At 35.8% G+C, this 15,468-nt stretch overlaps 1 protein-coding gene across 1 annotated transcript; it reads left to right on the top strand.

Annotated features, from left to right (window-relative positions):
• The first annotated feature begins 3,006 nt into the window (after nt 1-3,006).
• LOC120335744 (6-phosphofructo-2-kinase/fructose-2,6-bisphosphatase-like) lies at nt 3,007-14,807 on the top strand. Its single transcript, XM_039403362.2, has 6 exons — nt 3,007-3,821; nt 6,841-7,123; nt 7,809-8,047; nt 9,442-9,561; nt 10,173-10,317; nt 11,673-14,807. Exons 1-6 carry the CDS (start codon nt 3,098-3,100, stop codon nt 11,926-11,928), a joined length of 1,767 nt encoding a protein of 588 aa, XP_039259296.2. The 5' UTR covers nt 3,007-3,097; the 3' UTR covers nt 11,929-14,807.
• The last annotated feature ends 661 nt before the right edge of the window (nt 14,808-15,468 follow it).

Raw genomic sequence — 15,468 nt, 5'->3', positions numbered from 1 at the left:
AAAGTGTATAAACATTGAAAACACGAAAACAAGGCTATTTAAGTTGAATGTGCACGTAATTTGTTCGCGTTATAAAATATATTACACTATTGTAATATTCCACAAAGTTTGTTAATTGGAACTTTGCACGGCCTTAAAAAATATTGCTTTCTAGAACAAGCATTTGTGCGGAACATTGTAATCACAACAGTGGTTTTCAAACTTTTTCAGTCCCAGAACCAAATTTCAAACCTCAAAGTTACGAGATTTCCCAACGGCGCTTGCTATCAGAAAAAAAACGACAAATTTGAAAAGTCGTTGTCTTTGCGTTATGGTGTTATATGCTTATTTTTGCACCTAACGTAATGTTTCAATTCTATATTTTGCAATAAAACGTACCGATCGTTCCGTAAATTTAGAAACGTCAAACCACATTAGGTATTTAAAATAAATTTATAGATTTTGAACTCCGTATGCTTGGTGACATGTCATTAGTCATTTTTCGCATGACCGTACATAAAGTTGATTAAAATTAAATGTTAAAATGACTTTTCGGCGTTTCATTATGAAGAAGGCGATTTTTGGTCGTTAGAAAACTCCGCAGAGCGGCTCTCAAACCCTAGTTTGAGAATCACTGCTATAAACCTTTCATCAGGTTTTGCCGATTTTCCGGGTGTTTCCGTCGCCATTGTCTGTGTATTGTTTATATTTTGTGTGCGTTCTGTGTTGTGTAGACTGTAGACCGGTGGTCGGCAACCACCGGGCCGCGGCCCATCGCCGGTCCGCGGAAAAGTTACTGCCGGTCCGCAGAGAGGTCACACAAAAACCGACAAAGATGTACTAACACCTCTACAATCTAACTACAAACCCTATGAGACTAAAAACAGCAAACACAACACTTTTGAGCATCATGTTTGACTTCACAAACAATTGCCATGTCAGTATGTCGCAATAATGCCCGATCAATTGTTTTCTCTATCACCCGTATAAGAATGTCTCTCATCGGTCGAATAAGATCTTTCCAACAACATGATTCTCGCTAAAAACGTGACTACTCCGCTACTGGATCGTAGCTAACCGGTCGTACCTAGTCAGTGCTAATTCTATTCTTCAGAATCAGGATAATCATAAAGTTAGCACTTCGGGTGAAAAATTAGTTTTGGGAAAACAGACATCAATCAATGCCCAGATTAAGGTCGGAAGGTTTACATGCATTGTTACCTGTCCCGAAATCCTATTATTGTGATGCCTGGTTTTCAATATTGACAACTACAAAAACGAAATATCGAAGTAGGCGAGATGCAAGAAACACATTACGTGTGTTAATGTCTACCACATCTCCAACGTGGACACAGTTAATGGTCAGCAAACGCATACAGATATCGCGTTAAAGAGCCGTCGTTTTTAGTATATTGTCAACATAAATTTCCTAATGCGTATAATTTATTCCATTAGCTGAGTTCGTTTGTATAAAGGTGGTCCGCCAAAATGTTGGTCAGGCATTACCGGTCCGTCACTTGAAAAAGGTTGCTGACAACTGCTGTAGACGAAAGATCGAAGTATTATTATATTACAATAATTCATTAAAAAGATACATAGTATTATTTTGTTTCTAATGATATCATGAAAACAAGCTCAATCCGTTATTTGAACATCACTACGCTGTCGGTTCCCCCGCCTGAATCCTCCATTATCCATCACCCAACGCGTATATATATAACACTTGACCTAAATCTCCGACCCTCGAACACGCTGGAGAATGCACGTACGAAGTTGAGCTACAACTCGATTGGATGTATTTGGAGGTGTGGCTCCGGCCACCTGTTTTTGTTTTGTGCTACTCTCAGTCCTGGACTGCTGTTTCCGTGCATTGGCCTCGCCCGTGTGCCCGTGTCTCTACTTCTGTAGTTAGTATTAGACTGAGCTATAGCTAGGGGGTTTAGGAGAAATGTTTCGAACTGGGACCATGAGTTTGTGACCAGTGTGTTTTCAGACGACCCGGTCCGCCAGTCGATCAAAGTTCACTTCAGGTACGAAAGGCGTATCGCAGAAGAATATCAGACTATTGTCAGGTCGTGCCGTGTTCCGTCAAAAAAATGATTGTCGTCTGTGTCTGGTTTCATTTAATACTGTAATAAGCATTGTTACCATATACTCACGACTATTGTAGACCCAAGAACACGCTGATATCCACAAGTCAGTATGGTGATAATATTGCAGCCAACCATGAAATAAGCTGACGCAACGTCGAATAGAACCACGAAATACCGAAGATATGGAGTTACTGCTGTACCGGTATTGCTTTGTAAGAATTATTCAAGTTGAACTGTTTAAAGTGCGGATGTACGGTAGTATAGTTTAGTACCACAAGTACTTCCAGTGGGCGTAGCATAACGAATTTTGCATATGTTGTTATTAACCCTCACCTGACTACCGGTACCGGTATGCCATCCAAAAATTACGTCACTGTGACGTCGAAATGAAGTAATTTTTCGGTGACCTAGTAAGGTGGGAGTTAGGAATGACATAGGCAAAAATTGTTGAACCAGGCCAACTAGACGTGCATGCGATACTAAACTATACCAGACCCGAAACTGCTATCAGTACAGACTGACAGATAGAATGGATAGATGATAATGTTTGATATGAATGCAAGAATTTGGTGTCATTACTGTATTACAGTATTACAGAATTAGTAATGCCACTCCATGCATACCTCATTTAGGCGAATACGATACCATATAGAAATAACTGAATAATAATAATATAGTAGCAAAGCATCTTTTCATTTGAAGGACATACATCTCTGCATTTTGGGTTTCCTGAAGTACACACCCACAAGCACTTCTAGTTGGCCTGGCTCAACAATTTTTGCATATGTCAGTCTTAACGCCCACCTGACTACCGGTACGTCCCCAAACTGATAATGGAACTAAAATGTGGAAAATTTAACCTTAACCTGGTACACAACCTACTGGAGTACCTACAATTTCATTGAGTAGGATCAGTACATTTATTTTATAAATCTTTTGCGTTTCCAGTTATGAAATTTAAATAGTGTTATAGAGTTACCATATAAGTATATATTTGTAAGTTCAATCATACATATGCAAATACCATGGCAAAAGTAAAACGAAAATGCAATCCAAATTTGAGTAATTCGCCCACCATGATTGTAATGGTTGGACTACCAGCACGAGGGAAAACGTACATCAGCAAAAAATTAACACGATACCTCAACTGGATAGGATTACGCACTAAAGTTTTTAACCTCGGAGAGTATCGTCGTAAAACTGTCCAATCTTTCAAAGATCATGATTTTTTCCGCCCCGATAATGAAGAAGCACAAAAAATACGTAGGGAATTTGCAACCCGTGCTTTAAATGATGTTAAATCTTGGCTAGAGGCCGATGGTCAAATTGCAGTTTTTGATGCCACGAACACAACACGAAAACGTCGTACAATGATTCACGACTTTTGTGAAAAAGAAGGTTATAAACTGTTTTTCATAGAGATTATTTGTGATGACCCTGGCATTATTGAACAAAACATTACGGAAGTCAAAATCAATGGTCCAGATTATAAAGGAATTGATCCAGAAAGTGCAAGAGAAGACTTTGCAATTAGAATAGAGAATTATAAAAAAGCTTACGAAAAACTTGACGTTAAAATTGACGATGATTTATCATTTGTTCAAATACATGACGTTGGGCAGAGGTTTATTGTGAATAAAGTGCAAGATCATACCCAAGGAAGGATTATATATTATATCATGAACACTCATTTGACTCCAAGATCAATCTATGTTTGCAGGCATGGGGAAAGCGAAATGAATCTAACAGGTGATTTTTTTATGTAGTTTTCACTTCTTTATACATTATACAAGGCTATGAACAAATATCAGGGATGGCCAATACCGAATAGTTCACTATTTCGAATACATTCGAAATTATTATTTTCGAATATGAAATTTCGAATACTTCGAAAATAAAATCCAGTAATAGAATCTAAGTGTATGAAGGAATTTTCATACAATAAACAATGGAATAACTTCTATCTACAACCTGGCTATATTACCAGGCATTTCATGTTTGCAGATTATTGCGATATATATTTTATATAACATGAGTTGTATTAATTAACAGAATTAAAATAATACGACAAGGCATTTTAAATAGTGGTATCGGTGATGGATTTGAATGCTTGCGCAACACAAAATCATCCTAGTAAAACGCCCATACTTTTAAATACCAACCATTATCCAAATTATTTGTCAAAAAGCGGGATAAAGTATGAGTTCTTTTTCAGACTTGTGACAATTTTTTTGTGAGTACAAAAATACGGATCAAAAAGTAAATATATTCGGGAACTTTACCACACATTTTAAGTCCGCAGATCGCCGTTGTATGTTTGTGTAATAATACTTTTATTATTTTATAAATACGAAAATAGGGTTCAAAAACTATTTATAATCGGTTAGTTTACCACACATTCAATGTCCACAGATCACCGTTGTATTTTGTAAATACGAAAATAGGAATCAAAAATTAATATCAATCGCGAGTTTGCCTCACAATTTATGTCCACAGAATGCCGTGATATTGTGCCCGAATATAATTAATTTTTGATTATTATTTTCGTACTCGAAAAAATTGTCACAAGTCGGAAAAATAATTTATACTTTATTACACATTCAAGTCCACAAATCGCCGTTGTATTTTTGAGTTATAATAGTTTTAATATTTTGTAAATACGAATCCGAAATTAATTATAATTGGGCAGTTTACCACACATTTCATGCCCACAAATACCCGTGGTATTTGGTATTAATACTTTCATTATCGATACTTTTGACCATCATTATCAAAATTATTTTCCAGAAAGCGGGTGAAAGTATTTTTCTACTAAATCAACTTGTTTCCCAACTTGTGACAATTTATTGGATATCGTAACAATTACGGCTATAAATACCGTACTTCTCGGCTAATAAGCCTACATGGCAAATAGGACGATGTATATTTTTGGCACTCAAAAAAGGGGGTTTCCCATATAGGCCTCCAAGAAGACGGGTAGAAAAATTATTCCCTGTTGTTCAGTTATGCTAATATGCGCTAATAATAATGTTTAGAACCAGATCACGTTTGTTTAGTAGAATCATACTCACAGAATTAACTATTTTTAACAATGAAGCGTTAATTTTAAGTTAAAAATCACAATCATTTTGAACAATCTATAATTTTATAGGGTCAGAACAGAACCAGATCATGTTTGTTTGGTAGAACCATACTCACGGAATTAACTATTCTCAACAACGAATGGGTAAATTTAAATTATAAAGCGGCAATCATTTTGGACAACCTATCAACCCGAATGTTGAAATAATTTTGGAATGTGATAAGTACCACACGGTATGTCCACGGGTTATTTCACAGCTGTGTTTCATGTCCCTGTCGTTTTCTGCTGAATCACTTACTTTATCTCGGTGGCAGTGGCCGTGTTTTCTCTTTTAAGTAACGATAACCGGCCTACGATTAAATATCATGATTGGCAGACCCATAAGAACCAAATATAAGGTTTAACACAAATTATGCTTGAGAAGACTAATGCGAAAAATAAGCAGGCCACATAGAAATAAAATAAACATGCTTTCTCAATAAGGCGCCCCTCCCCCCAAAAAATCAAGCCAAAATTGGGTCTAGAAAAGCGACTTATTAGCCGGGAAATACGGTGATTGTCGATTTTTCGACTAATGGAAATGATTTTGTGAATTAAAAGACGAATGTCGGCAATGTCCACCAACGAAAACGTGCAAATGTGTCGCAACACTATGCGACGTACATTCGCGCTGAATATAAACAATCAAAATGCCGACTCATCGTCATTTAATACGTGAGAAAGCGTAAAAAGTCGTTTGAAGATTCCGGTAAAACGAAACACCGTGTTTACGGCGAAAAGTGACTACTATTCGTAATTATTCGGAAATGAGCCGAAAAGGTATTCGAATACCTTGATATTCGAATAATTTCGAATATTCGATTCGTTTTGGACAACCCTGACAAATATACGTGGATTTGTAAAGAGGCAGAAGTTTTCCTGGTTCCGTATGGATGTTTCCCAGAGCATCGATTTCCACGTTTATTCCCGTAACATTGACCTATCAGCAAAAATCCAACGATGACATAACAAAATGATGGTTTTGAACATGCAGACCAGTTTGTAAATGCCATTCTCCAAAACACTCTCAAAATATGTATAAAATTTTTTGCGATAGTATAGTATGTGAGAATTTATTTGGTGTCAAAGGTCGAAGAAACATCCATTGCCTTCTCAGTTCATTTCACCTTGGGTGTGTAGTTATCACCGCTAAGTAGGAATCACTAATAGACCGATCTATTTCAAATTTTCAGCCCTTAGCCAAAGCTACTAAAATAAGACCCTATATTTTATCCAAATTTTGCTGTTCATTTTGAGGTACTTTTGTAGTGTGTGTAACAGGTTAGGGTTAGGCCATAACTTTATTTCGATTTTCCTTATTTTAGTACTGTTACGAGTTCGGGGGCTGTCTGTGTTAGCCAAAAGAATATGCCCCTGCTCATAGGTTTCAGTCCTTTTATACAACTTGATGTAAAATAGGCAAACAAAATTAGTTTCTTCCATATTGGTATATATACTTCTGGAGCGCCTATTTTGATGAGGGGGGACACTATTCTTTGTTTTGTCACCTACTTTGAACCCCTATCTTTTCAGCAAACTCGGCGCTCTAAGACCTTATTATATCTTTACTGATGCGAGATGTTTGTGACCATATGTAGCATTGCTCTCCATTGTTTCGTTTCTAATTTATAACATTTCAAAATTCAGGTCAGATTGGTGGAGATGCTCATTTGTCAGAAAACGGAAGACAATTTTCAGTCGAATTAAAGAAATTTATAGACGAACAAAAAATAGACGGCCTCAAAGTTTGGACAAGTCAACTTCAGAGAACGATTGAGACGGCTTCTCACCTTCCCCAGAATATCATCGAGCACTGGAAAGCTCTCAATGAAATAAGTGCTGGGGTTTGTGAAGAAATGACTTATAAAGAAATACAGGAGACTTTTCCTGAGGAATTCGCATTGAGAGATCAGGATAAATTTTACTATAGGTGAGAAATAAGAGTAATGGATGGTGTTAAATGTTCCTCATTGCTCATTGCTGCAAATTCTCCTCATTGCTCATAAATTTCACTTGCATAGTTCAGGACGTATAGCATAACTGACATAACCAGTTTCTGGCTTTGAATAAAAACTCAACCAATATCTGGACACAGAAGCGTGTTTGGAGTCTCAGAACAGCCAACCTCGTACTAAAACTATATGAATGTCAGATACCAGTATCACACGTGTACTTTTATATTAGCTTGCAAACCGTCTTCTACCATGCCAGTTATCAGAGTTAACTATATAGTTTATGTGTGTCACAGAGAAATTCAGACCTCACCGATGTGGTAACATAATAAGTTTGTAAACCACTGCTCAAAAACTTTAATATATAGGAATAACATAACCCCCTTCCACGAAATAGTAGGTTTATTTATGAGCTTTCGTTGTTACTGTTAGGGTTTTGCTTCTAAAGAATGTGCATTTCTTGCCTGAATCGATCAATATTTTTTTATATTGATTTGAAGAATTCAATTACTTGGTAATTTTAAATCATTATGTCTTATCGGCTTATCTCTCCTATGGGATAAATATGAAATTTGTGTTCTTGTCTAAAATGAACTGTGAATCTAAAACTATATTCACTGATTCGCATCATTTTGAAAATAAATTTCCAATTTTTCATCACAGATATCCGATGGGTGAATCATATCATGATTTGGTACAACGACTCGAACCAGTGATTATGGAATTAGAAAGATCAGAAAACGTTCTTGTCATCTGTCATCAAGCAGTCATGAGATGTTTACTTGCTTATTTTCTTGATAAAAATTACGAAGACCTGCCGTACATTGAATGCAAGCTACATGCAGTGTTGAAACTAACACCAATTGCTTTTGGGTGCAATATTGAAACCTTTGATTTGGGAAGTAAGTGATGATTTATTCTTGTGAATAATATATTAAAACTGAATCTCTAATGAGGTAAGTTGTGGACACCACAGAAATACCAAGAGATATTTGAAATATATAAACATAGTGCTAATGTGAAAGTAGGTTGAAATGTGGCCTTATTAAGCAATAAAATGGAGTCTAACAATCCTCTCACATAAAATTATTCCACACAGGATACGAACCCAGTATTAATTAAGGGGTGCGAATTACGTGGGTGATGTTAAAGGGATATTTAAGGGCATTTCCTTTTAATATCAGGAAAAATTATGCATTCATAAATACTATTTCATGCTTAACAGTCAAAACGTTCGATTAGGGAATGATATGTTAAAACCAAATAATTTGTAGAAAATTATCTATGAGGAAAGTCACGCATGAAATTCAAAGAGCTGCTGAAACTGTAGAAATATGATCATTTATCATGCCTCAGTAAAGCTGGTTTGAAGTGAGGCTTGAAGATTGTTTTGATAACTTTGTTATATCAAGAATTATTAGTGAATACCAAATTTACGGGGGACTTGAAGTAGTACAAGTAAATACAATATGATAAACAACTAAGAGATGGGTAATTCAATATAACTGAGCCTCTCAACCTACAAATGTATATATCAAACATGCAAAACTGCATATCAAGGAACAGATCCCTAGTGGATTCTATATATAGTATTGGTGTTGACAAGACCTCGTACCACAGGTTACGCATCCTTGGTTTAAATCTAATATTTTCTATCTCACCTGGGTGTAATAAATGAGGTAGAACAGGGTTTCCCCAAGTGAGGTCCGCAGACCCCCGGGGGTCCGTGACAACTGCAGAGGGGGTCCGCAACGATGTGAAAAAAGTCTGATCGATATTTAATGATTGATTTCAATTGTAGAGAAATTGCATATTTTCGGTTGAGCGTTGCGGACGAATATCCATTACCGTCAGAAAGGGCAATTGAAATCTTTTTGCAACGGCCTACATTCGTGAGGCAGCATTTTCACTCTTATAAATATTATAAATAAAATTGAACATACAGTGATAATTGCTAGCGGGGAACTGAGTACAGTGAGTTCCTGATTGAAAATTTATCAAACTTTCTTGAAGATATTTGCACTGTATATCCCCCCCAACCTTGGTCAAACATAACCATTTTGGTCTTTCATGTTGTCTGGTACTAGAGACTGAATATATTAGGTGCTATGCTCACAAGCCTAAAGTCCCACTGGCATGCCTTTTCAATTATGTGGCATGGAGTACTCTTATGTCTCATGTTTTAAACCTTCATGTGGAGTTCCCTAAATTCCCTGCCCTGCGTGTTTGTCCTGTGTATTGTAATTTTTCCATGCCACAGCAGATTTGAAAATAAACTATCTTTTTTATTCTGCAGGTCATCTCGCAGTTGATACTCACAGAAAGAAACCGACATCAACTTCAATGAATAGGAGCGAGGATGAAGCTTTGGAAACAGCTCCTGACTATCCAGATGTTGAACATCATTTTGTTAATGGTACGTCGAAAATTTTGAGAAAATAAATACATGCATTTAGACATTTACATTACTAGTTATATATGATATCAAGTCTTCAGCATGCCTACTTCTAGGGCTGTCGAGTCGGGGGAGTAATTTACCCAAACTCTCATCAAATTTGGTATGTGAGCACAATTCAATTTATCCAAACTCTCATCAATTTTGGTATGTGAGCATTCTTCAATTGTTGAGAATAACGTAGCTAAGCTTTTTGAGTATTTGTCTGAAAATTTCTTGCAAATAATTCCAATTTGTGTACCTTGAACAGATAATTCTCAAATACGGTACTTTAGAACAAATTTTAGTACCGATATGAATTTGTTTGACTATAAATATTTTCGTTTGTGCCAAATATTAAAGCTTTCGTCATCCCAACATTCAAGTGTCTGATTCATGTCTTTACAATGGCCTTCATCCTCATGGTATGCTTCTTTCGTCAAAACTTCTCAACAAAACAATAAATACACTGCATTGTGGGCTGGAGCAGCTGTATATATGAGGATTCAACTGTTTTCTGGCCTGGAAATTACAGTCAAGTTATATGCATTCATCGTGTACTTATGATTACAGATCTGCTCATTATTTTTCAGGTGAACCAGAGCCTTCTGCTGGAACTGTAGACGACACCAAAGAAATAGTTCGAGAATACAGTTTCCCCGGTTCAGATAAAAAGTTTTTATTTTCTTATCGACCTCCCAGTCTTGGAGAAAGAAAAAGACACAGCTCTGAGCCAGGGTAGGTATATCAGGAATGCATGTTTCTACTTCACAAGGCTACAATCAATAGACAATATTATGCTACATTAAACCTAACAGTGCCGTTAAACATACTTCACTGAGCAGAAGCCGCCTAATATTAGAACTTGGTGATTTACCAGTAGGTGGATATCGTACTCAAATTAGAAACCATGCCAAAGTTTCCACAATAATCTTATTGCATGACATGCTATGTTTGAATACTTGTTGGACGCGCTTTTTTGTGATTTTCACTGAATAGAATATCACTTCTCAATCAGTACAATGCTTGCAATTCATTTCATGTCATGCTTTGTTCAAATAAATAATCAAATAATGTTTGTTCAAATAATAAAATTTGTTCAAATAATCATTGGTTGCGAGTTTTGGGGATTTGCACTGAATATAAAATCAGTCTTCAATCAGTACAATGCTTGCAATCCATTGAATTGGTCTTTATTGTTGCAACATACAAATCATAGTCTCATATATTATTTATTATTTGGGAGTTGAAATATTATGAAGCAAAATTTATTGCTAATAAATAATGTTGAATAAGCAAAAAGTAAACACCTTATGTTATTTGGGGCTTTAACACAAAGAGTTGAAATTGGGAATAACTATTTTTAGAAATTAAAAAAATAACATACGGTAATTACATTTGTGTAACTTTTTGTTGGAATACTTGGTTGAATATTTGTATTTTGTACAATTGATGATGGGCATATAAAGGTCATTATCTCAATGGTATTGACTACTTATAAATGCAAATCATAATGAAGACACGAATAAACGTTATGTCATCAATTAATCAATAGTTTATGACTAACTACAATAATATAGCTTTGTCATCTTTACTAGTCATTGTGATTCAACAGTTTTGTTCTTGCAAGATATGACAACAAAATATGGTTTTGATCAAAAGAATATGTAGTCGACCTAATTTATTTAAAAACAAGCCATCAAGCATCTAAATTTATGAAATGTAGAAAATACCAGGGCAGTTGAAACACAGACCCCGCTACTTCGGCCTCATTTTTAGAACTTTCGACTCTCGCTATAGCATTAAGTATACGCTGGCAACTGCACCTCTGATTACCTCTGAGTGTGGGTTCGAATCCCATGCGGGGATAGTCATGTGTGGGAGAATTGCTGGACTCCTCGCTACTCTAGGGTGGTTTATAAATAGACTATGAAAGATGCTTTTTAAATTTCAGTGGAAAATTTTGATTTCCTTTTAACTATTGCAAATTTACTAGATGTGGCCCCCAAAGAACCGCTACATGGCCCTTTTGAGGGCCCATTATTTTAATAATTGAATTATCGTGTTGTCTATGATTGTTAATTATTTTTCAGTGATAACAAGGAATCAGAAACAGGGATCAAGAAAGTAGGAAGTCTGGGAATGATGAAAACGTTGGCTCATGATCATGTTCTCATTGGGACCGAAATAAGAGAAGTTGACGAGGGGAACACTGAAATACCGGAAAATAAAAACAATACGAAAGGAATATTTTCCGGTGGGGAGGGAGAGGAAGATAGTGTTCTTTTTCATGTTGGAAGACAGGGAACTGTAGACTATACAGGATTAGAAGACGACCTTGGTGAATAAAAAGTGTTCACTCTTGGATTTTTATATCTTTATAAAAATATAATTTGCTATTTTGGTATACTTTGCCTATTTTGAAAAACGTAAAATATTTGATACTTATTTGGGTTTTAAAGATTTAAAATATCCAGTAATTGGAAAGATATAGAGCAAAGATACTCAAGCTTTGCTCGATTTTTTTAGCAAAAGTTAAATTTACCCCTCAACTTTTTAGATTGCCTGCTCCAGTGTGCTATAACTGAACTATGGAAGTAGGGCTAAGTAAGAAGTAGAGAAATGAGGTTGCCTTCCACCAATGAAAAAGTCTTAAGATTTGTCTACACCTAGGTCTACTTCTAAGTTCGAAACCCCTTCCAAGTTCCAATATAGTAAAATTTTCCTGGACCCCTGTTAAATCGGCATTGTTATGCAAGTGCGCCGCTTCGCTGATTCAATGTATTGTATTCTCTTGTATTGTTTTAAGTTTTGCACTATTTTTAATAATTGTGTCATTCGATGCAAAAGTCTAAAGAAGAACAATAGATATTTGTGTGAAAATGATGTACTCTTTGCGGCCCATCAGTTTGGGAAGCTCTGGTCTACATAAATATTAAATGATCACAATAGTTCAATGTGATAATATATTGGGTAAGCATAGGTTATACGGGAAAATTTAGGGCTTTTCATGGATTTCAACAATTTTTATTGAATGAAATAATATTTTTTGCAATCGAAATAATGTCCACCATGTTTTTTTTATCTAACAAATGCATACAATTGTCTGCCCAATGAATATGAAAGGTTAAGATCGCAATGTCATGATTTTAAATAGTGAGCAAATAGAGGATGAAAACAATTTCCGGCGCTCCAGAAGTGCGTGTACCAATATGGAGGTGACTCATTTTGTTCGCCTACTTTACATCAAGTTGTGTAAATAGACAGAAACCTATGGACAATGTTATATTCAGTTAACACAGACAGTCACCAAACACGTTATGGAACCAAAAATAAGGACAATTGGAATAAAATTATGCTCTAACCCGGAACACATACTACAGGAGACCCAATTTCCAATCAAATAAGTGCACACCGATATAAGTGGCGGTTTAAGATGTAAAAATATAGAATAAGTTAATTGCTGATGGCATTTATTTTAACACTGTGTTTACTCAAGGTGATTTTCTCTTAACACCCAGATAGTTCTGTACCTTAGATATTATAACAAATGGTAAATGAATTAGATTTATTTTATAAGAATTTCTACTGGTAAAATTCTCTTTCATGTGGGTGTTCAACCTCGTGTATTGAGTTTAATATTAATTTGTTTTCCGTGATCTACATGGCTTTATTTAGCAGCTCTGAGTATGTAAAAAGTTGTTTGTAAATGCCCTATTTTAAAGTTTTTTCAGATTTTTACTGCATGAATTGTATCTATTGAAGACTTACCGTACATAAAACATAAAAAAATTTCAGTTTTTGATTTGCTTTGAATGCGATGCTGCTTTGTCACACTTCATGTGTCTCTATGGAAATCAATCAAAACAGTTTGGGAGTTTGTTATTCATCCTAACACGAAGCATACTATTTAATACAGTGGTTCTCAAGTCGCGGCCCGTGGGCCAGTTACGGCCCACATAGCAATTTAAAATGGCCCGTCAAACTTGAGTGTCTTTCTTTTTGTGTTTTAGATACCCCTGATTGATACGTCATTATCACAGTTTAAGGACATGTATACCAGTATCTTAATTATACCACTAGTATCGGCCCCTTTGAGCGCTCCCTCCTCCTGACCCGCGAATATCCTTCCGCTTCTAACTTTGGTCCCCGGTCAAATAACCTTAGAAACAGCTGATTTAATAGTATTCACATGCCGGCTTTGCGCTTTATAGTCAAATAGTCACACAATTGACGCATAGTTCCCCAGGTGTAAATTTTTTCTGAAAGTGTTCATGCATACCCTCATTTTTATTGCATATAGAATTGTGTTTCAAAATTCTAATTAAAAAAATATCCACATTTTATAACGAAAGTTTATTGTTAACAAATTGTACATTGAGACCAGTGTGCCTGCAAAAGAGCGATAAATATTCAACTAAACACCATATAATGTCATGTAAATATTTAATTAAACACCGTAATACTTTTAGTTAATTATAAAATGCATATGTTCACGCTTATATACCCTTTCCTGGTAATAATTGCCCCTGCAGCAAGGTTTAATTCTCCCTCAAAAGGTTTTTATAGTTTGGGATTTGAATCTTCCGGATTGCCCATATCTATTTAGAAAACTGTTGAATTATTTTACCGAGCACATATCTCATCATCTCTGATCAAATTTTGTGTGATGGAGACTCTTAGCAGTTTGCCAGTGTGTGTAAACTCAGAACATATCGTTCAATCATATTTGCATATGATTGTAATAATTCGCCCAACAAATGTTCATTTCTCTTTCCCGAACGGCGTACAGATAAAATTACTATTGTAATTCACATCAAAATCTTACATGTACAGAGAACTAATCTTGGAAGCTTACAAGTTTAGTCGCTTTGCTCCACTGAGTCGGACGCTGTTTTTTATTCTGCCAAATTAATGGAGACATATTTGTGTGATCATTTTTCGCAGGATAGATTTAGAGTTGTGTTTGTTATTCCCTTCAAAATGTAATCTGTTCTAAGATCTAATCTTGAAAAAAAAAAAAAACAGTCCAGCCGTTATGCTCCACCGAGCAAGATACTGTTTTTAATTCTGCCAAATTCTGTTTCTGCATGGAGGTTTTATGCTGGCGATATATCTATATGCTCGTTTTTTCGCATGTGCACTTAATATTGTTACGCAATCCTATCTGGAGCACACAGTGTTCATTAATTTCATTTGTACTGTAATAAATGCACGTTGTTTAAAAATGGAAATGCATTCCTGTATTGGAATATTTGGTTGTATCCAATTTTTCATCGCGTAGTTTCGTAAAGATTGAAACAAAGTAATGTTGAACAGAAATGCACAAAAAGTTCAGACTCTAGCAATGGCGTTTTATGTAAAGAACGGCCTCGAGACGCCGGGTAACAACTCCGTGTGTGGTCTTGAAACAAATAGAATATATTAGGAACAGTTTACACTTGGGATGATAGGCAACGAAAGAATAGGATTCGAATATTGTGGACTACGTTGGTAGCTGTTATTTCAATTTCTCGAAGAAATGATCAGACATTTTATATGGAACTATGTTGGGTACTCCCGAAGTATGTGAACCAAAATGGCGGACACCTGGTATTGGTATGTGCACCAGATTAGGGTTGGGCCATATTTTATTACAAATTTCCCTATTTCAGTTCCATTACGAGTTCGGGGACTATCCAAGTGACTCCCGTAGTATTTGTATCCGAAATTATGGCCTAACCCAGCGTTTCCCAACCTTTTTTTGTCGCGGACTATTTTCTCACCGGCGAAAATCATTGCGGACTCAAGGTGCGTTTATTTCATCCGTACTCTGTGTGAAGAAGCAATAAAACCAAACACAAAAGAATTTTAACGAATTTCAATAATGGCTTTTTTTGTCGCACAATA

Source organism: Styela clava, chromosome 2, assembly GCF_964204865.1.
Source record: "Styela clava chromosome 2, kaStyClav1.hap1.2, whole genome shotgun sequence".
NCBI lineage: Eukaryota > Metazoa > Chordata > Ascidiacea > Stolidobranchia > Styelidae > Styela > Styela clava.
Note: the sequence above shows the minus strand (reverse complement) of the source record. Positions and strands in the feature narration are given on the sequence as shown.